Source organism: Amphibalanus amphitrite, unplaced genomic scaffold (genome assembly GCF_019059575.1).
Source record: "Amphibalanus amphitrite isolate SeventyFive unplaced genomic scaffold, NRLGWU_Aamphi_draft 001979F_arrow, whole genome shotgun sequence".
In the NCBI taxonomy this organism is placed as follows: domain Eukaryota; kingdom Metazoa; phylum Arthropoda; class Thecostraca; order Balanomorpha; family Balanidae; genus Amphibalanus; species Amphibalanus amphitrite.
Window position 1 is genome coordinate 20,004 of NW_024883472.1, and position 22,715 is coordinate 42,718.

Here is a 22,715-nt window from a genome sequence, read left to right on the forward strand (position 1 = left end):
TTTGGACACATTCACATGTCTTCGCCAAGTTTTATCACTCGGTGCGTCGCCACTTAACCCGCGCCCGGCTGGGGGTCCTGGATTTCCACGCCCTGCTGGGGGGGGGGGGTGTTTGAACACCCCCCCTTGTAACTCGGCTCCTGGGCCACGTAGCGATACGCGGAAGGCGGCGTTCGAAAGAGCGTCAAAAATAATGACGAAATCACTTCGGTCAATTTTTTGGTCAGGTCAAAGGTCAGGTCACCAGAGGTCAATGAAGGCAAAATGTCGCCGATTTCCAGGTCGAATGTCGAAAATTTCCAAGAAGCCAACGCATAACTCGAGAACCAATAGAGCTACAGCGCCGCGGAAAAGCGCATTCGATAGCCCTATTAAAGCCCTTTCTGAGTAATTCTCTCAGATTTGACCTAACGTCAACGGTTTTGCCTGCAGGGGGCAAAAACTGCAAAAATAGCCGATTTTTTCGGAAACAGTTTTTCTGCAATAACTTTTGACCCAAGCCTTGTACGAGCTTACTTTTACCGGCATTGTGTTCCTCTCGTCAAGACGCATCGAATGAACTATAAGTTGACCTTGAAAGGTCAACTTGAAAATTTGACCTCAGGTCAAGGTCATGACCTGACCGGAAAGGGTCATGTTGCATATCAGTCGATCCGTATCGTCGAGCTGAACACATCTAAGGCGTTTTCATCGCTCTAGCATGCCTCTATCAAAAGTTATTTGCGAAAAACTGTTAGATACCATTCGTGACCTTAGATGACCTCAGGGCATAAACAAGGGTCATGGACACCATTTTCATGTTCAGTGTGTCTAAACCACTTGTAATTCGGTGTTTGGGAGTGTTTATAATGTCTTTTGTCCAAAAGCGGCGCATTTCAATTTTCTCCCATTGACTTACCTATAATGGGGAGGTCGCAAAATTGACCTGACCTTAGGTCATCGATATCAAAATTCTGAGATATACATTTTGTACATGCTATTGCTCTTAGCAATCGCTGAAAGTTTCAAAGCAATCGGTCACTCGGTGTAGCTATGACAGACATTGAAACTTTTTATGAGGTGAGGTCACTTCAAGTGACCTGGTGACCTGACCTTGAATGACCTTGGTCTGAAATTTTCACAACATGTGTAGAATTGATGTGTGATAAGGGGTACCAAAAACGGCGGCGCTCCGCGCCGCCGTTTTTGAGATATTCGCGAAAAACCACAAGGGGGGTGTTCAAACACCCCCCCCCAGCAGGGCGCGGGTTAACTTAGGTTAGTTCCAGTCACTTAAAACCTGCAGTAGGAAACGGCACATGATCTCCCCTTTCGCTAAGCCTCGCCGCGCCCCTGACAGACACTAGCGCCTCTGGTGGCGACACGGCGCACTGGCCAGGCGACCCGCTAGTGCCTGAGGCGCCGTTCGTGGGCGGCCTTGGGTAGTGGCGCCGGCGCGAACTGGCGCAGCTCGCCGTGTAGCCGGACTCCCGGCACAGAGAAGACACTCTGCCGGGGCGAGAGGTTAGCCAGACCGGGCGGAAGACTGGCCAGGTAGCAGTGACGCAGCGCCTGCTCTGCGGTGATTCGCCGCTCCGGGACCAGCTGGAACATCAACGACGTCATCGTCATCATCAACGACGTCATCGTCATCATCACCGTCGTCAATCGTCATTGCCTAACAGCGCCAGGTGGGGTGATGCTATTTTTTTTATTGAATCAACAACAAAATGCGAAATTGCGCATTTTAAAGGGGCATAAAATACACATGGAATAAACATAAATGCCAACGAGAGCGCAACAAGCCTTAACATTGTAGAGTTAACTTCTAAACCAATAAATAAAGCCTGTGTGTAAGTGTACATCTTCATCTGATCTTATCCAGCATCTATTCCCCACAACACAGTCCCTCCTCCCTCCACTCACATGCAGCATTCTGACTGCCAGCAGTTCGGCGTACGGCAGCTCGCCCAGTCTGGGGAACACTGCCGATAGCCGGCGCGCTCGGTGCTCCTTCAGCTTCTCGGGCCGGTAGTGCGGCAGCGTCTCCAGGTCCGGCCAAGAGCGCGGGTCCGGCGTGCCCATCACACGGAATATCTTGTCCAGCTGGTCGGAGACGTCACGCACGCCGGGGAAGGCGGGCACGCCGGCGATCATCTCTATGAAGATGCAGCCGACGCCCCACATGTCCAGTGACGTGGTGTACTCTGTCGCGGGAGTGTCTCGTGAGTTTAAGGAGGTGTTATCCTGCTTGATAAGTAGCAAGTTTCATCGCCGCACTAGCAGAGCCAGACGTCAAATATGTAAAGGGAATGCTACGTAGTAAATGCCGGTTCAGTACATTAAATCACTTAATTACTTATTACATCAGTCCATACCTGTGGACCCTAGCAGTACGTCTGGAGGTCGGTACCACAGTGTGACAACTTCATGTGAGTAGGTATGACTCGGTACCGACTTGGCTCGTGCTAGACCTGAAACAAGACAAGCACTATGGATGCGACGCTCACACAACGATACATGAGCTTTTGGATTTATGAAACGCTATGCTGATAATTTCGGGACAATCCTCAAGTACATACAATTTATGCAACTCTGCCAATGTCCCCTCTCTATTTCCCTTTTTCCTCTCTCTCTCTCTCTCTCTCTCTCTCTCTCTCTCTCTCTCTCTCTCTCTCTCTCTCTCTCTCTCTCTCTCTCTCTCTCTCTCTCTCTCTCTCTCTCTCTCTCTCTCTTTCTCTCTCTCTCTCTCTCTCCCTCTCCCTCCTTCTCTCACCAAAGTCGGCCAGTTTGAGCTCTCCGATCTGCGAGATGAGCAGGTTCTGTGGCTTGACGTCCCGATGAAGGATGCGCCGCTCGTGGCAGTAGCTGAGGCCGCGCAGCAGTTGGTACAGGAACAGTTGTACGTTTTTAGCGTGAAGACCGCCAGGGTGACGGTCCAAGTACTGTGCCAGGTCCGTGTGCTGTGCAGCAGTAAAATATTTCAATAGGGTGGAGAACAGTGTGGCGAAGACTGAAATGTCGGCAAGGGGAGCTGGCCAAATTTCAAAAAGTTCATGCCGGCCAGAAATACTGCCCGAGAAAAAGTACTCGTAACGATTCATAGATGAATGTAGTCAGCTTATCATTGGTGCCTTTTCAATGCAAAACATTGACGTGAATCACAAAACCATGCACCTTTCTCAGTACAATACTTATGTTAGTATCATAATCCATCCACCATCCATCTTTATCGTAAACGAGTCACTCACCACATATTCGAAGACAAAGGTGAGCGCGTTTCTGACGTGCACGATGTCGTGCAGGGTGACAATGTTGGCGTGTTTGAGCTCCTTCAGCAGACTGGCCTCGCGGATAGCGGTGAAGGGCGCTCCCTCCTCCTCTTGGAGGCGAATCTCCTTCAGCGCCACCGTCTGCTGCGTCAGACTGACGGAGAAGTGGTAAAAGAGGGATGAAGACATGCCGAAATACCGACTTATAGCTTGGGATTTATTCTGAAAGTGAATCTGATGTGAAGGTTCCTCAATCATCCCGTCGCATCCTGTACTCCTCTGTCTTTTTTTTTTTTTTAGCAAACGTGGGCTTTGCTATAGAACGCCATATACTTTAGAGTTGCAGGCTCAGCATCACCAACAACACCGAAAGCTTCAAACTTGGGAGAGCGCTGTATCTCTTAGGCATTTCTGGGCCTCAGTGAGTGCATCTTCTTTTCATTCGATGCCTCATTTCAAGGAGAAAATGAGTTGTTTTTCTTGTGCCAGCTCAGGCAGTTACAATTGATATATAGATGACGGAAGCAATGAAATGCAATGCCTAATATGTCCCAATTGTATCGTCCTTTTCGGTCTGAAGGTGAACGAACGTGAAAATAAAACCGAAAAGCAATTTGACATATTCGTATCGACCTCTGTTTTAGGCTGATAGTGTTATCACTCACTGTAGAGTTAAGCACCAGAAGGACTCATATGCCATAAGTAAGAACTACTTCATTATATGAAATGCAACACCTGCGAAATGACGAAATGACGACAGACGCCGTGCATAAGCACGCACAGCCCGAGACGGACTGTCGTCCGTTCAACCGGCCGACGGCTGTGCCGCAGTACCCACGTGTCGGGCGGGATAGTCTACCATCCCAGGAACGTGTGCGCCGTGCGGTCTGCAGTGCCGCGCTTGACTGCTTTTGTTTTCAGTATAGGGTTAGGGTTAGGTTATGTGACATGTGTGTGACATAAAAGCTTTTCTTCTCCGTCCTTGCCATTGATTTTCCTAGTATAGGTATCTGGCATCTGCCTATTTATATCCTCTATATTCTTCTATATTCCAATTCCTATATCATATATATTGTAATCTTCCTATTCAGTCTGATTATCGAGTTCCTGAGTAGGTAATGGTAAGTACATGGCAACATTGCGTTTCACTCAAAAGTATGATGAGTTACAAGCTGATAAAGAGTTTGTGCTCTTAGACAGAACCAACTAAAAATGTGGACATTTCTTCAACTCACTTGCTGTATCCCTTGAAGACAGTGGCGTATGAGCCTTCCCCAAGTTGGTTCAGTTTCAAGTAAGCCTCCTGTCGACCAAAAGGAGAATCTCCCTGCCAAGAAGAAACATGGAATGGTTAACAGGGCGCATGAAGTCACTGCTTCAGTTAGAGAGTTTACAATAGTTCGTCACATTTTTTCGATAACTATAATTTTCATTTCTTCACGTCAGCATGGATGAAAAATATGCCTGTTTGTGAGCCACGTCGTTCACAATTTACGAGCAGTTCAAGTTCATCTTTTAGAGGAGCTGTGGGTCAGCCTTCAAACGAGAAATCGATCGACATTGAAAAACGCCCGCATCATGACGGTGAAATGCGGTCCGTTCGGGCCGATTTGATCGAGTTAGCTGACAGGAATTCATGCGGGCAAAACAGGCATGTATCCCTTTGTGTGCTGAGCGGTAAGAGTGCTTCGTGGCTATTCCTGTCATGGCGTTGGTATTATTTTTCTTTTCTTTTTTTCAACTGTTGCTGCTCAGTTGTGTCTTATTGAGCTAGACAATTTTCTTTGCGATCCGAAAACGTTTTTAAAGGGGCCTTTTCTTCTACGTGGAATCCAGTGCATTCTTTACACACATCGACCCGACGTAGGAATGAATCCGGTCGGCAAATATAGGTTAAGTTAGGTGCGCCCAAAAATATCATATGACATATCCCAATGAAGGCGCACGACTTTCACCGTGATGTCTATATTTAGAATGTCATATCGTTGCCCTCACGTGCATCATTTCCGACTTCCATCAGCCCAATCCCGCGCAGATAGATTGACGATCAGTCGGTGGTGTGATGACCTCCATTTGCGGGGTCAAAGGTCAGCTCGGAACAACTCTGTAGACTGACGGTCATATACCTCCCTGACCGCCATTTACCGGGCGGGTCGCCATTGCGCGAGTTCGCCCGGATCGATGCCTGCTCTCTCCCACAGCCGCGTTACTGTGCAATATGAGCCTCTGTCGGCCGGCGCGGTGGCCAGGTCAATGAACGCGTGACCTGTGGGTGCTCTTCTGGCCATTTCCGGATAAAACTGGCTCACGGATGTTTTCAGTAGGGACCACGGTGCACTAATAGCCGACAGTAAAAAGAGCAGCTTGTGGCCTGGATTGGATTCTGGAAGCGAAAATCGTTTGAGCGACCTCAGCGAAACATCGATCCGGTAGTTTTATGTTCTTCCGCTCCAGCTATTTTTGGTCTACTCATCAATGAAAGTTGTTAACGCTTGAAAGCCGTCACCGATGACGAGAGCGCCATAAAACTGGCAACTCATCTCCAGAGAGTCTTCCATTATTCTGGGGAGTCTAAAATGTTCAACTTGCGCCCACATCGTACACCTCTACCGGAAAACACATAACCACAGAATGGTGGTGTGGGTCTCAGGGTAAATAGGGGCGTGTTCGGAGGAAAGGAAATACCCACAATGAAAGAACGAAATAAACAGTGAAACGATGGTTAGATATGGGTAAAACTGGGAGAAAAACGTGAGAAATAAAAGTAGGAACTCGTCGAAATACTCAGCCTCTCTGACACTCTGCGTACGGATACTAAATTTATATTTTAACTCAGACACGTGCCAAAAACCATAAAGATCAAAACGAACAGGAAGTAAATGGGGGCGGAACTACACTGCCAAAAGTTAAAACACTTTTTTACATAATCAAAAACGAATCGAGTATATGGAAACGGCGAAAAGTCAATCTAGAAATTACAACAAATTAAAGCAAGGACAAATATGAAATACGGTTGAAATCTATAAAACAGAAGTGACGATAATAACGAATTTACAATAATATAAAAGAGGAAAACAAACGTTCTTGATAAAATTGTAAACATGGCGCGCGGCGGCGATCGGCGGCGCAAAGGCAGGCTGGCCGGAGGGCACGCCACAGCTAAATTACTGGCGCTAGCGCGCCACACTGCTCCCCCTCTTAGTCGCGGAGCCATCACATCACATCACAATTCACAAAAGCGGGCCTGCGCGGTGGTCACCAGTGACCCGGCGGCCGGGACCGGCGAGGCGACGAGCGGATCGACGTCCGGTGCGCGGCGGTCGCCAGCGACCCGGCGGCCGGGCGCAGCACGGCGGCGAGCGACTCGACGGCGAGCGGCTCGGCGTCCGGTGGCGGCGCGGTGACCAGCAGCTCGTCGGTCCGGGTCGGTGCGGGCAGCACCGAGTCCACGTTGTGTCGTTTGCTGGTACAGGCGGCAGTCATCTTGGGCTGGCACGTTGGAGGCGAGCTGCCGGTGTCTATGTGGTGGCTGGCAGGTATCAGGCAGGCGTCCGAGGTCTCTCCAGGCTGGAACTGCTCCAAGATGGAGGGGTCGCTGACACAGGAGAGCCTGGACTGGAGGTGGCTGGTCAGGACTGGTTGACCAGGAACGCACCTGGATTGTTTGGGAAGTAGGAAGCAGAGTCAACCACAAGACGACAGAAAATGAGCCAGAAGGGGTACAGAGACCTCAGCATACACTGGAAGGAACAACAGCGGGCCAGGATAGGAAAACAATGGAAAGGTCAACATGAGGAAACAAACGTCAGGAGTCAGGATGTCTCCTGCACTCGTAGAATGAGGCGGTCTTCAGGTCGTTCATCTGTGGTTCAGATGGCGTGCAGGTCGGTGACGTCCACAGTGACGGCGTTGACTGGTGTCCCAGCAGCTGAGGCAGTCAACTGGTAGTCAACCGGCGGAGCTCCTGCCAGGTGCGGCTTGACAGAGGCCCCATGAGGGGCGGCTGCGTCCTGCGCGGCAGGGTCGTCATCCTGTGCAGCAGGGTCGTGTCGGCTTATTGCTGGTCGCCTCTCGTCCTGCTGCTGGTGCTGGTTGACGGCGGGGGGCTGCTCAGCGGAACTGCGAGACAGCTGGTTTGTCAGGCTGCACACGGGTGCGAAAACAGCACCAACAGCAGAAGGCAGGGCCAGGAACTCAGCCACAAGCACATTATCAGTCAGAGTGAGGCATGACGAGTAGGTAGGCAATGTCAAGGTTAGCAACAAAAAAACACAAAAAATGGCAACAAAAGCACAGGATATATGAACAGGTTAAACTCATCACTTCAAATCACGTCGGGGTCACCAGAATGTGGGTCTCAGGGTAAATAGGGGCGTGTTCGGAGGAAAGGAAATACCCACAATGAAAGAACGAAATAAACAGTGAAACGATGGTTAGATATGGGTAAAACTGGGAGAAAAACGTGAGAAATAAAAGTAGGAACTCGTCGAAATACTCAGCCTCTCTGACACTCTGCGTACGGATACTAAATTTATATTTTAACTCAGACACGTGCCAAAAACCATAAAGATCAAAACGAACAGGAAGTAAATGGGGGCGGAACTACACTGCCAAAAGTTAAAACACTTTTTTACATAATCAAAAACGAATCGAGTATATGGAAACGGCGAAAAGTCAATCTAGAAATTACAACAAATTAAAGCAAGGACAAATATGAAATACGGTTGAAATCTATAAAACAGAAGTGACGATAATAACGAATTTACAATAATATAAAAGAGGAAAACAAACGTTCTTGATAAAATTGTAAACATGGCGCGCGGCGGCGATCGGCGGCGCAAAGGCAGGCTGGCCGGAGGGCACGCCACAGCTAAATTACTGGCGCTAGCGCGCCACAGTGGAATATCCCATCGCAATACAGCCCCCAAAACACTTACGCCTTTCACAGAAAAGAACACAACTGCCTCGCCCGTCTTTTCAAGGTTGTATATGTCTCACATAACCCAGTTCCCGAGGCGCGTTTTCTCCCATCCAATCCATCAGAGCGGCTCCACCGTTATGCATGCATAATGTCGGGGAGCGGGGCGGCTGATGGGAGACCCTGACAGCTCTGAGCCGCCGCCGGACCTCGCTGAGTGGTGGAATGACCGACAGATTCCGCTGCAAATACCACGGATAACGCCGACAGCGAGGTAGTGATTGACGAAACTGGGTGCGGATTGTGCATGGATAAAGTAAACAAAGACATGCGAATGCGGAATTATCTAACGCACGAACCAATGCGAGAGCAGATGTCATGCTAACTTACGCCAAACGCTGAATATCGTTTAGAAGTTTTGCTTTCCTCGCAAAGGTATGCCTCTGACTTGGGTCTCGGAGGCCGTTTGGGTCTCATGATGACGTTGGCCTCCTCTCTGACGTCATCGTCGAGAAGTTTGCTGTCGGATGAGATGGACAGCTGGCGACTGACGACATCGTGGTCCACCAGCCGATCCCACCCTGGAACAGAGGTGAGGCGTAATGGTCAGGACAGGTAATGGTAGACCTCTGAATTGGCTACCGGTGTCCGGTAGACTCTTCTGACTCCGAACGAAGACGTGCTCGTCCAGGCAAGTCATACGGAAATGTCGAAGGAAATAAAGGCCCGCTTTTATAAAGTTGGTTTGTCACGAGAAAATTGTACGTAGACATAGCATACCAATCACAAAACGTACAAATGACCGTGTACTAAGGCGGAACTGAGTCAGCCAAAGAAGTGGTTTTTTATTTTCGTTTCTTATTTTCAATCTCTGAAAGCATCTTGATGACCTCCATTTAGGGCGAACGCAGTGAGTTGGCCACTGCCGACAGTGGCACTCAGCCAATGCTGTGATCGGCATTTTCCTTTCCCCCGCCGAGCGAGAGCGTTAAGTGGCAATATGTGCCGATCCACAACGAACACACACATACAAACACCACGTCATTAGGATCGACGTTGTCTCTGCCAACAGCCGGCGTGCTTGGTCTATAGGTAGGCATATTTGCAAGGCGAGAAAACTCTACATTCTTAGAAAGTCCGAAGCAGTCAGAAAAATACCTCGCTTTTGGGGAGCTGACTATACAAAAACAGTTTCAAATCGAATTGCTCCCTGGCGTATTTGTGCTAAAAAAGCATCGCAATGCCAGACTGCAAGCAGCATGATCTCTGAAAATGCAAATGCATACCCCAAGTTCAATGCCAACACTCTTCTCGACAGCCTGGCGAATTCCGCTTCCACATTTAGTTTGTTCTATATCCCTACCCACAAGAACACATGTGCCAGACGTCCCAGGTCAGCTTCCCACTTCCCATTTAACCTCGTTCTCTGGCAGTGGAGGCCGATCCATCGCTCTTCCGCCGAGAGGTACCGTGGTGAGGTGATCGATACCAGACGCGTCCCGTGGCGCGACAGTCCGTGCATTATCCAGCGCGACTGGGACCACTCGGCCGCGTCTGTCTCTTCTCAAGGATGGCTGTTCGTCCTCAGTTGGTGTCTGCCCCTCCACAATAATGTATGTTCCTCTCAGTAGAGACTGTCTCTCCTCAGTAGTGTCTGTCCCTCATCAGTAGTGTCTGTTCCTCCTCAGTAGTGTCTGACCCTCTTCAGTAGTGTCTGACCCTCCTCAGTAGTGTCTGACCCTCCTCACTGGTGCCTGTTCCTCATCAGTAGTGTCTGTCCCTTCTCAAGTAGTGTCTGTTCCTCTTCACTACTGTCTGTCCCTCCGCAGTGGTGCATGTCCCGCTTCACTTGTGTCTGTCGCTCCTCAGCAGTGTCTGTCTCTCCTCAGTGGCGCCTGTCCCTCCTCACTAGGGGGCCACTGTCCTTCCTCAGTATTGTATGTCCTTCCTCAGTGGTGTCTGTCTTTTTTCAGTGACGTTCCATCCATCCTCAGAAGTGTTCCTTGGTCTCTCCTTAGCATGAGATGGCGTGTTTACTGTATGTCTCTCCTCAGTCGCATTAGTCCCTTCCAGTAGTGCCTCATCCCTCCTCTTCTTCTTCTTCTGTTGTTTCACACATTCCACTTCTTGTTCCCCTTTCTTTCCAGTCGTGTTCCAACACCGCCCGAACTCTCTTCTCCCGCTCCTTGCCACTCAATGCTCTTGTGGTTGACATACAAGTGTTCCATCCTTTCTGGACTCCTCTGGGCTAGAGTGGTAGGTTCACATTCTACAACCTTCCAGAGCGCAGTTTTTAATTTGAAGCTGCTCAATTCAGGAAAACACAGGAGTTGGACGGAAAATGGAAAGCGTGTAACTCATTTAAACAAAGGAAAGAATAAAACACTTTAATCATAGCTCAGCTCCCAGATATTGAAGCAAATATCAGTAAAATGAAGCCGTGCCAAAGTCAGGCAAATAATCAAGTCCCAGACGTAGTTATTTCCTATGCAGATGTTCGCTATTCGACGTTGCCATGCAGACGGGATACAATGACGGGACTATTGACATTTGGCCGCGCTCGGCACTGAAGATACACTGGCCCCACAGGGACCCAGACAGTATTTCCGGACTATTGCACTCCGGAAGGCAGTGTACCCAGAGGAATCAAACGGCACCGGGTCGTTTATCTTAACATGCATGAACATTTCAACGGCACACAGTGCTGCGTGCTGCTGATAATCCAAATTTATGTTAGACTAGATGGCATGTTTTGCGCTATAACTTTATGTTTTGATTAAATTGGTTTTACGGATGCATTATGCTGGGTTAAAAATCGTTTTATTGGTATTATTTGGGTCCTTACCCATACCCTACCCTGCCCATACCCTACCCTGCCCATACCCTACCCGTCCCATACCCAACTTCTACCCTATCCTACCAGTCACCTAACCATACCCTACCCTGCCCATACCTACTCTGCCCATACACTATTTAGTACTCATACCCTAGATGGCCAGCTTTCGGTATATTGATCTGAGAGTAAGAATGCTTTGTTGCTGAGTCGATCCCTAACGGTGCGCCAGCTCGTTAAAATGTAACATTCGCATCCCTCTCGGCGGTTGCCGGCTGGCCGAATGCTACCTAGGGACGAATTCGGGCGAAAAGCGTGGTAGCTGACCAGCCGCGAACCATCCACCTTCGGGTTATGAGACTGGCATCTTATCCACTCGGCCGCGCTGTTAGCGGAAGAGGGTCGAGTATTAGACGAATATAAAGCACACGGTAATATTACCGCGCCGCTGGCCGCGTTCAAGCCTGGCCGCCGCTCAACCGGTAAAAATGCGTCGAAAACGGTATAATCATTGCTCTGTTTCTTAGAACCCTTGATGACTTTTTGAAAATATTTTGGGTGGATATTGATCAGAAAAGAGTGTTCTTTCGATCTGGGGTAGATTTATAGCCATAAGTCGACGTTATCAATACATTATGACGGTGCAAAGGTGAGCATGAACGTAACACGTCAAACCCTCAATTTGTAAGCGTTTAATTATGAAGATGTGCGAGTGAATGGGCAAAAATATATATTTTCTGAACAGTTCAGATCCTCTTGTAGTCCGCGAAATGCATCCCGTGTCATTCCAATGCATCGTTTTCAAATGCCAACGTTTTTCCTGAAATGTGTAAAAAATGCCCGTTTTCTCAAGATAAGAGGCTATTTCTTTGCACGTGGTACATACCTAAGAAAAAAACTTATTGCATACGATAGACCCATCTCTTCTGTATCCATCAGTGAAAACCGCATGTGGCTGCGACTTACGGTTGCCGAGATATAAGCTCGGGAAAGGAGCGCTGCAGGCCCGATTTTCGCCCGTTGGCGGTTTTCGCCGGCCACGTGTTAAGCCTATGGGAGCACCCTTTTGCACGTGCCGACGGCGCACCCCTGGCCCGATCACACCCAAATTTTAATACAAAGGTCCCCCACGCCCACAAATTCGGCATGCCAAATTTCACGCCGATACGCGGCGCCTTTCAGGCGCAATAAGACACATAAGTCCTGACAGACGCAGGCACGCACAGACATCTTATAAATCATAATATAGATCTTACATTATTTGGTGACTATGGTCAGCTTTTCAGAAAGCAATGCGGTGCATTTGCATCCCTGATTTGACAAATTGTCCTGACAGCCTGACATAGCTCCGCCTCCAACAGAAGCCACCAAACACAAAAGTAAAACAGCGCGGCAAGGATGAAGGCACCTAAGCTAATGAAATTGAAGTTGGACGTTCAAACTGAACGAGGTTCTCTGCCAAATTACTCGAGGTCTCAGTTGCGACAAACAACGCCGTTAGACGCCTCTTCACTTAGTATATACGTGCGCTGAAACGACAAAGCATTAGGACTTTTGTGTTATGAAACGGCTGCAAGAAATACTTTAACCCTCGCCGGCACAGGGGGGGGGGGGTTTGATGCAACCCCTCCCTAAGATTTTTCGCGAATAACTCGCGTAAAAAGCGGCCGATCGCGACGAAACTTTCAGTACCCTCGCATTGATCAATTTTACATCTACCCTGAAAATTTCATGACCCTGACCCAAATGGCCTTTGACCTGTTGTCTCTTTTCCGAGACCATGTTTGGCCCGAATCGCGATTCGGCGTATGTCGGCTCGCATTAGCCGCGCGTTTGCAAGCTTTTCGTGGTTTCAAACGTTCAAACATGTGATTTGATGCTGCTCCCATACATTAGGGTGGGTTTCAAGTCACCTGAAGGTCAGGTCAGGTCATTGACCTTTGGTGACCTCGGGTGACCTCGGTTCACTTTTTCGAGTTTTACATGTTTCTAGGCTAGTTTTTGGAGCTGAATTCGAATTTAGCAACCATTTGAACATTTACGAAGTAGTTTTGGTGCCTTCGTAACATGTTACGAAGCTGTCAGAGGCGGTTGACACGTATTACGAATACCCGTCACAACCCCTAACGGTTGACCTGACCTGACCTGACCTTACCTGGTCTAAATGCTTAAAGACATCATCTCTGATCAAAACTAACACGATATTCGTGATCAGCACCCCGGAAAACCACATAGCAGCCACACTTTACGACTTTCTAACAGGTCCCGATTTTCCCGACTTTTGGGTCATTGACCTGACCTGGAAGGTCAACCGATGACCTAGGACCCTAAAATTGGGTATCATCGGCTTTTTCTCGTGACGGGCAACACGCTCGTTTTTTTTCCGCGAAGCTCTAGCTCGATCAGGGGCCAAACGCGAGGGGGGGTCGTATCAACCCCCCCCCCTTGTGCCGTCGAAGGACGCAAAATGGCCTGTGCCGGCGAGGGTTAAAAAAAGGCGGAAACACTACGACTTACGAGCGCAGAAAAGTGTCTAAAAGTTCTGTTCAATAATAAACACTTTTGTCATTTCCATCTGTTCTTTATTTTTATCTCTCCCCATCTCAATTCTCTCTCCCTCTCTCGTTCTTCTCTCTCTCTCTCTCTCTCTCTCTCTCTCTCTCTCTCTCTCTCTCTCTCTCTCTCTCTCTCTCTCTCTTCATATCACAATCCATCGTTTACGTTCATCCTCATCCAAGGAGCTGTTGCCATGTGTTGCTGCTTATCATTACTAAGAGACGGTTGCTATGCCTCGACAGACCGGACTTTACGCTTTGTTGCCATGACAACAGAGTACGGTGGCGATTACAGACAGGAAGAGACTGTATATCTTCCTGACGAACGCTATGCCCCCCCCCCCCCCAATTGTGTGCATATGGACAGGCATTGTGTGTGGAAGGGATGCGTTCCCGAGTGCCCCATAGATGAGCTGTGGGAAAAGGAAACAGAAGACTGGGCACATGATGTGGAAAAAAATATTGACGTAAGGGAATGACGAATGGGCAATTAAGGAAAATATGAAAAGAGAGATAGGGGTGGGACGTATTTTGATAGCGACAAAAAGAGAGTTCACCGAATTAGTTTACTGCTATGGCGAAACGTATACAAATAAAAAATACGAATTATTGTTCCGTGCCTGGCTTTTAACTTCCCACTATCGGATCCATAAAAAGCATAAGATAATAACAGATATTTTTCGTCCAATCGTTGAGAAGCAACAACGCTAGTTCATTTGAGTAAAAACGTATTTATCAAATTATGTTTGAGTGCACATACTCTCTAACAACGATCATACATATTTCGACTACGTTCGGTTTTTGCCGCCCATTGTAATGCTTTATACCACAGCCGTACTCCTGACGCTCCGTCTATCCGTAACGTCGCCCGTCACGCGACGTCACACACGCGACGTCACGCCACGCCCCGTCACGCCCCTGTGATTCATCACTTTCTTCCGGGCGGAGCTGCGAATGTTGCGACGCCCCCTGTGCGTGATATGTGACGCTCGGCCGCTCTGGCGGGCAGCCAGATCCCCAGAGAGAGAGAGGGTGGGAGAGGGAGAGAGGGGAGGAGAGGGAGGGAGACAGGCACCGAAGAAACCGTGGCTGAGATTATTGGACAGAAATCTCACGGGTCTGCTGACCGATACTGCGAGACACAAACAGGACAAAACTTGGGCGAAATGGCTGGTGCGGTATTGGATACCGCAATGGAGTTGGGCGGAAAATTCCATTTAGTATCGGATTTGATTCAGTGATGCGATTTTTATGGGCAGTGGACTCCGTGGTAAATTGCGTTTTGCTTTTGTTTACAATGATAAAACCAGCAACATAGATAGCACACGTCTATGCTTGGCTACAAGGTCGAAACAAATGAGATTTGCTGATCTACACAAGCCGACCGTGCAAAACACTTCGGCTGGTACACGAGAAATTATTACTGGAAATAACTACGATTTGTGACGTTATTTCAACGCACACTAGGTCAAGAAAGTAGCTCGAGGTGGTTTCGTTTCGGCCCGAGTCGGCCGTTTCATACACACAGAAAAATATTGACACCGTTAGCGGTGTAATTGTACAGTACATATCTGAGCACTTGAGGAAAGTTAATTTAGTCCCTTCCCCGCTTAAATTACTCGCGCTTCTAAATGAACACCAGGAAGAAGGTAATAGAACACTGTTAGGAGGGTTGGGTGTTTTACTACATGTAGCAAAACACCCAACCCTCCTAACAGTGTTCTATTACCTTCTTCCTGGTGTTCATTTAGAAGCGCGAGTAATTTAAGCGGGGAAGGGACTAAATTAACTTTCCTCAAGTGCTCAGATATGTACTGTGCAATTACACCGCTAACGGTGTTAATATTTTTCTGTGTGTATTTATATAAACTGTGGGATTTTGAAAATTTCTTACCTCTGTAGAGTGAGCCGTGTTTGGGGATGTTTCCATTTGGCTCCAGTCTGTCCAGGAACTCCTCCGAGTAGCCGCCGCTCCGCAGACAACCGACAGTGACGTCATCGGCGCTCAGCTGAGCGCCCTCGTCCACCGCATCTGTGCTCTTCGATAGCGCTGAAACGGACGGTGTGATGTCATTATGACGCCATCAGTCATCCTGGCCGGCGCCCTCATCCATAGCGACTGCCCTCTGTGATAGGGCCTGGGGAACTAATGACGCCATTATGAAATGACTGATTGGATGACAGAATACATTGTATGCGTTTTTTCTACATTCACAGATATTTTTGTACCGTAAATGTAATGAACGATATGTTTAATAGGTTCTGTGGTCAGCTTTCCCTTCAAAAAGACAATAAATTCCAAATGTTATATTTCGTTATTTGTGGCGAATGTCGTTCAAATCCTGATTTAAAAAAAATGAATAACTATGCCTGTCACCGAGAGCATAGTTATTCCATAGTTAGATAGTTAGAATAGTTAGCATAGTTATAGCAGTCGAATTTCAGCGCTCCTTTCCTTACAAATTGCCACTTCTTGCATTGCATAGTTTTACTGGCCTAATTTAGCAATGTTCACGACGCATGAACATCCGTGAGTATATGTCCAAGTACACTTGTAAGAGTTTGCAAACCTATTTTATTTTTGGAATCGACCAATATGAAACCGCACCAACAAGAAATTTTTCTTTATAAAACGAACCTAACAAGTGCTGCGTTGAGTTTGCGGATTTCCTTCCTATGACTCTCAAAAGGCAAGGAGTTACCACCCTTAGTAAGGCAGACACATCGTATTTTACTGTATCTGCTTAAATTTCCGCTTATTTCCAGAGATATGGATTTTTTATAAGGAACCCTGTGTGTTGGATACAGAACCTATGATCCGGTAAGTGCTATGAAGCCTCGTATTCACATCTAATTCACATCAATTCACACTCCAACTGCTATGTCAGTTAGGCGTCCTATGAAAGTTTTAGATCTCATCAGCGACACGTGGGCGTTCAACGGAGCTCCGTGCACCATCCAATTCGTATCCGGAGCACTATTCCAGGCGGGCTCTTGTGCTCTTTCCACCGTCTGACTCTCCCCAAGGGAACCGGGTTATAGGCCAACTGGCCAGACGCACCTGACCCTTTCTGACCTCTCTCTTCTCTCTCTCTCTCTCTCTCTCTTTCTCGCCTTTTCTTTCTCTCCTTTTTTCTCTCTCTCTCTCTCTCTTTCTCTTTCTCTCTCTATCTTTCTCTCTCTCTCCCTCTCTCTGGCTGTCATCTTTTTCTCTTGCTCACTCTCTCTCGCTCTCTCTCTCTCTCTCTCTCTCTCTCTCTCTCTCTCTCTCTCTCTCTCTCTCTCTCTCTCTCTCTCTCTCTCTCTCTATTTCACTTCCCTCTACCATTTCTTTCCGTTTCCTTTTCTTGTCTCTTTCTTTTTCTCTTTTTCCTTACCTCTTCTGTCTGAAATGCTCATTGGTGTGTTCAGTTGGTCGCTAGCTCTCTGGTTCCCACACCCATGGTCTATTAGTGGACTGAATGGCATGCATGCATCTGGTATCTTCTGGTTACTTTAGTTCAGATACAGTGAAACACTGAAATTCATGGCATGTATTCCTGTTGGGTAATTTTACGTGCTAGTTGAAGATAGTGCTCACTGCTGCTTCAATGCAGTGGCGTTTTGATCTGGTACTTTTGAAAAAATTGTGATAACTATTTAGAAGGTGGCCGGCCAGTTGAGAAATAATGTCCCCCAGGCTACAGCAGCCTCCGATAACAGAATTTGGGATTGATTTCATGAGGCGAGCTGGTCGTCCAGCCAGCATATAATATATCACCGAAATCAGCCAATTATCGGCTGATAATGGCAGCCAATCTCCGCCAATGTGCCCGCTGAGCTGCGGTTATCTACTCAGGGCTATCTGCCAATCCTCTGAATTAATTGCATGCAGTGTTGGATCCAGACAGCCGTGCCCAATGACCGTTACAGTCTGGTCCCCTCAACAGTCATGATTTCTGGCATTGCGTAGTCGATGTAGCTGTATTGAACACATACAAGCACTTGCATCAGGCTGCTACCAAAATAACACTTTGCTGAAGTACCCAGAAATTTGAGAAATTATTTCTTTTTCAAATGCTTCTTTGATGACAGCTATTATTTTTCCTGTTCAAATCCCAAAACAAATCTTGTTTCTTCTCCGGCTTTGAGTTTATCACTTCTCGTCCACATCTCTTCCACCCGTCCAGCGTCCAGCGTCCGACTGGCAGACCGCCTTCCCTCCCCTCCCCTCCCTCCACCAGACCCGTCAGACCCCGTTAGGTCAAACGCCAGGCGCGCAAGTAACGACCGAGTACGGAGCGGACCAGCGGCGCCGCGCTCGCTGGCGACCGTCGCCGGCGCGGCGGTCGGCCGCTCGGACGCAGCTACCGAGTTGTTTGTCGTCGGTGATCGAGGCGGTCCAATCGACCCAGACTCCTAGCAGTCTGGCCAGGTCGCAGACCAGGGTGCCGCCCTCGGTGGGATTGTGCTCTGAGAGAAAAACATCCAGCTCACGGTGTGACTTGGCTACTTTGTATTCTTACAAGGCGAGGGATTTCGGAAGTTGTAAAAGCGAGCAGAGGCCAAAAGTGAATGACATTTTCATTTCAATTTCAGAAGTGTTCTCACCGCTGGATTTAAGTTTCTCACGTAAAACTTAGATCATTACAGCTGGAGTTCATCTTTATTTACATTAACATTTCATTTACATCCTTTCAGAGCTACCATATCTCATGACGTCGCCAATCTAAGATAAGACCAACGCAGTTTGCAGAGAAGAAAAGAATCACATTGACCCATGCCATGGCGTAAGGTTTACGAGTACGACATTCTGCGCTGCGAGCCTTTATCTGCCGGCTACCGTCTCGTCGGGTCATATTGGCGCGGCCACTATCGGAAGGCCGGTCGATGAGCGTACTAGCTCGTCTTGGCTCGCTTTCAAGGCATTCATTCCGCTGTCGGAAGAAGCCGTCAGACCGAGACTGAACGGTTGATATATCGGATGATAAGCGGGTATGCATCATAAGGTGCGCGGTAAACCAGAGCACTCCGTCAACGGAAAACATCAAACATCGTCATAAGCCGAAAACATCGTCATAAGCCGTGGATTATCACGTAACCGATAAAACAGTTAGCAAAAGTAATCCGGCCTTTTGCGACCGCATACTTATACGATAACAATTTTGGAATTTCATTTACTAAACTTAAATAGTTTCTTTCATACAATGTGTTCATACTTCATGAGCTAACGGAATTAATCGCCTACGGAGAAAAATGATGAAAAACGAGTTGCAGAAAAGGGGAAATTTATCAATGCAGGCCTGGCATCAGCGACAATAAGTCGGTGCAAGTTTGCATTACTGTTTAATTAGTAACTAGAGAACCACTTTTGTCAGGCGGCTGCGTCGGATTTCGACCAGGACCCGAGGAGTGAGCAACACATGATACTATCACTGTAAAAAAATGTCACGAGCCAATTCTATGACAAGGAGTGGGTTACACGGTCGTCCATTGTACCTTGCTGTTATATATAGGGACATTATCAGCCTGAGAGTTGTTAGTTAAAGAGTGGCCTCGTGAAACAATTGGTTACAAACGGTAACCTAATAACTTAAATGCTTCCCTAACACCCCTTCCTGCTTATCAACAGATTTCGCGCTGTGTCGGAAAACTACGCATAGTCTCATAATGGGGTTGGGAACTCGATTTTTTAAGAATGCATGAAAATGATCAAACTATTTTCACAGAATTTATGGTGCATACCATTGCCTCATAAAATCAATAAGCTGAGAGAAATGGGGGAAGAAAGATAGGAAACTTGTTTTGAAAAGTTCTTGAAAAAAGATGCTCTTGATGCTGTTACGTCACATGTCACCTTCTGCGGTTGACAAATAATGGCGCATCTGGCGCACCACAGATTACATGTTATATCAATGGGTGAAAGATGTTGTTTGCTTCACTCTGCCATTCGCGCTGTTTTTAACTTTAAATTATGCTAAAACATCTACGGATGAAATGTTCAGTGTCAAAAATTGATGTGTCTGCCGTGTACTATATTCCCACTTAACATGAGCGCGTGATAAACATTTTATGTACCTCGAATTTTCAAATGATAAAGATGATGAATCGGAGGATGCTGAAAAGCAAAAGCTCATTCCAATATTTGGACTACTTTACGATTAAAATGTTTACATTCCTGTCATCTTATTGATCATTTATTTGTTCTTTTTTTATGAAAATAACTTAAGGCGTTGAGAACCGAGGTAATTTCTATCTACCGTGCCTTAACCCGCGCCCTGGTGGGGGGGGGGGCTATTTTTTGCCCCCCCTCCAGACTTTTCGATATATCTCCAGAACCGCTGCGCCGATCGTCACCAAACTTTCAGTATCCTCCCGGACATCAATTTTACACATTGTGACCAAAAATTTTTTCCAAAGGCTATGATAGGTTGGCCGAAAATGACGTCAGAGTGACGTCATGTTCTGCCGTTTTCGACCCAAAAAAGGGTTTCGCGGGAAGAGCTGTCAGGCCTATAGCTTTGCAAATACAGAAAAACGATAAAGACATAAAAGCTGTAGAATTGACAGGGCTACAAAACTGCTATCTCGGATTTTTGAAATTTTTGGATTTTGACCCCCCAAAATAAAAAATAGATTTTTTGAATATAATAGCCGAAAAATCCAAAAAGTTTTTTGAATTTCGCAAAAACCGGAATATATGTGATAGTCCTTACCGCCTTCTATCCACATACCAAATTTGAGATTGATACCTCTTTTTTTGGCGAAGTTATAGCGAAAAAACGGTTCAAAATTGATGACGTCAAATTTTCAAACTCAATTTTTAGCCATTCTAGACCTCGTAGCGCAAAACAAAGACCACCATTAGACTCCCCGTGACGAGCTGCATCGAATCAATACCCATTTTATGCAAAACCATCAACTTTAAAATTTGACCTTTTTTGACCTGACCTTGACCTGACCTTCACCAGAAAGTGACCTAAGCCGTACCTGATAGTCTTATAACCAACACCATTGAGTTGGAAATGAAAAATTGGCCATAAAACATGCATCGCACAACCTTAGTACCTAAAGTTAGGTTCATGTGAACCTGTGACCCTTGGTGACCTGACCTGTGACCTGACCTGGTAATGTCAGTGACCTCTTATAACAACATATGTACTAGGCAACTGACGCCATATCGCTGATTCCCGACAAAATGCGTTTTCTTCGGTGTTATAGCGCATTCCCTAGATGACCCATGAACGGTGAAACATTTCATCTTTGACCTGACCTGTGACGTCATCGGTGACCCCGAGGTCAATGAAATTTGGTTTCCCCCGACAAATTTGACAGGCCTTTCGAACGCCGTTTGAATTTCGCGGATCCGTCCAGTAGTTTCGGAGATACGAGGGGGGGGGCAAAAAATAGCCCCCCCCACCAGGTCGCGTTATAAACAGACCCCACCAGGGCGCGGGTTAACTTACCAGCAACAGCAATCTATCTACGCCCTACGGTGGCAAGGGAGACTGTGAAAGAAGCGTAAGATGGATTCTAAACAATTCTTTTGTGATATATACGTGACGTCTGAAAAGCCTCGGTTGTGTTGAGGATGTCGTTGAATAAACTGAAACTGAAACTGAAACTGAAACTGAAACTATACTGAAGGGCAAAGTGCAGAGAAGAGCGTACAAGTCCTGTTTTGTGCCAGGCTGTTGCAGTAGCACTTATGAAACTCCGAAAACGATCTTCGTTCATGTCCCGAACAACATTACCCTGAGGAGATGATCGTCTGCAATAGCAGGAAGAGCTGATGCAAGTACTTTGAAATCCACTATCAAGTCGGTGCTATTGTTGTAATGATCACTGTGAGGTGAGATATTTTGTGCAAGGGCTGAGTGTAATGCCCAGGAAATGACCTCCATTCGCCCCCTGACCGGTCAGGGTTATAAAATGTGAGTGGATGGTGGTCCGTTTGGGGTTCAGATGTCAATTGTATTTTGTTACTGTCAAACAATACATGTTATGCTGGCAGCGAATGTGTGTAACGTCGTTTTTCGAAACAGAAGTTAGAACTGTAACGGCAGAGTGCTTGCTGGTCTCATCGTAAGTATTGTAAGTGTTGTAAGCAAAAGCATTGTCAATATTGTAAGTATTGTAAGCATTGATGTATGGTAGATATCACCTCACATGATCTCGGCTCAGATAACACTCTCCGGTGTCCCTGTCAGTAAATGGCACCTGGATCATTACAGATAAGATAATTTGTCATAATTCTTAAAGAATTGGGTGGTTTTGACTCGTTTACTCGAGGTGCAGGTCGCATTTCAATACTTTTCCATAGGCTTGCAATGTAAAGGTCACGACTCTGACCTAACCTCAGGTCACAGATCAAAAATTCTGAGATATACAAACGACACATACTGCAGGTACTGTTTTGAAGACTTGATGAGAGGAAATAACTTCGTGAAAAACTCAAGCTCTGACGTGTTTGCAAACTTTTCTGAGGTGGGGCCAACAAACCCGCTCTGGTTACCTGACCTGACCTGACCCGGCATTTTTTTTTTTTTGCTGAGATGTGCGCAATGAGCATTTAGGAAAAGTCACCAAATATGAGCTGAATGTCTCGCGGCGTTTGGCAATTGTACAAGAAAATCCTGAAAGGTCTCCCCGTCCGAAATAGGGTTAATGTGTATATGAAGAGTTGCAGATGCCAAACATACCCAGATCTAAGACTGCAGTTCCCAGCGCCGCTGAAACGCTTTTAAAACAAACATACATAGGACATACAAACATGTTTATTTGCATCTGTTTTGGATAATAGCAACTCATGGCGCCATCACCCGCGATAACTGTTAGGATTTGAGATATATTTTTATTTAGGCCATTAGTTTGGCTGTAATGTTTATTAATATTAGTTGGGCGGAGTTTGGTAGTTTTTTACTTAACTTGTGGTATGTTGTGCTGATTGCGGGTTGTTCAAACCTTTCAAATGTAAGGACCTTATTGAACTCAACCCTACCCCTACACTACCCTACATACGACTGGACGCTTTCCAAGCCCACAAGCATCACGACGCCGAGATGGAATGTAGCCGAGAAATCACCCTCGCCATCTGCTCTAGAGCTAATCGTGTGGGGCGGCGTGTGGGGCGCCGCTTAGCCTATGGGGGTGCACTTCTAGTGGATGGGGGACGGGGG

General features: G+C 47.1%; 1 protein-coding gene across 1 annotated transcript in view; it reads right to left on the bottom strand.

Moving 5' to 3' along the window:
* Positions 1 to 1,265: 1,265 nt before the first annotated feature.
* LOC122375991 (cyclin-dependent kinase 14-like) overlaps positions 1,266 to 22,715 on the bottom strand; it is a 37,226-nt gene continuing 15,776 nt past the window's right edge. Inside the window, exons 3-10 of the mRNA XM_043355618.1 lie at positions 15,452 to 15,607; positions 8,560 to 8,750; positions 4,487 to 4,578; positions 3,231 to 3,405; positions 2,756 to 2,942; positions 2,358 to 2,453; positions 1,906 to 2,186; positions 1,266 to 1,584 (exon numbers count right to left, since the gene is read on the bottom strand). Of these exons, the coding sequence (XP_043211553.1) occupies positions 1,387 to 1,584; positions 1,906 to 2,186; positions 2,358 to 2,453; positions 2,756 to 2,942; positions 3,231 to 3,405; positions 4,487 to 4,578; positions 8,560 to 8,750; positions 15,452 to 15,607 (1,376 nt within the window). The 3' untranslated portion in view covers positions 1,266 to 1,386. The remainder of the gene's footprint in view (positions 1,585 to 1,905; positions 2,187 to 2,357; positions 2,454 to 2,755; positions 2,943 to 3,230; positions 3,406 to 4,486; positions 4,579 to 8,559; positions 8,751 to 15,451; positions 15,608 to 22,715) is intronic.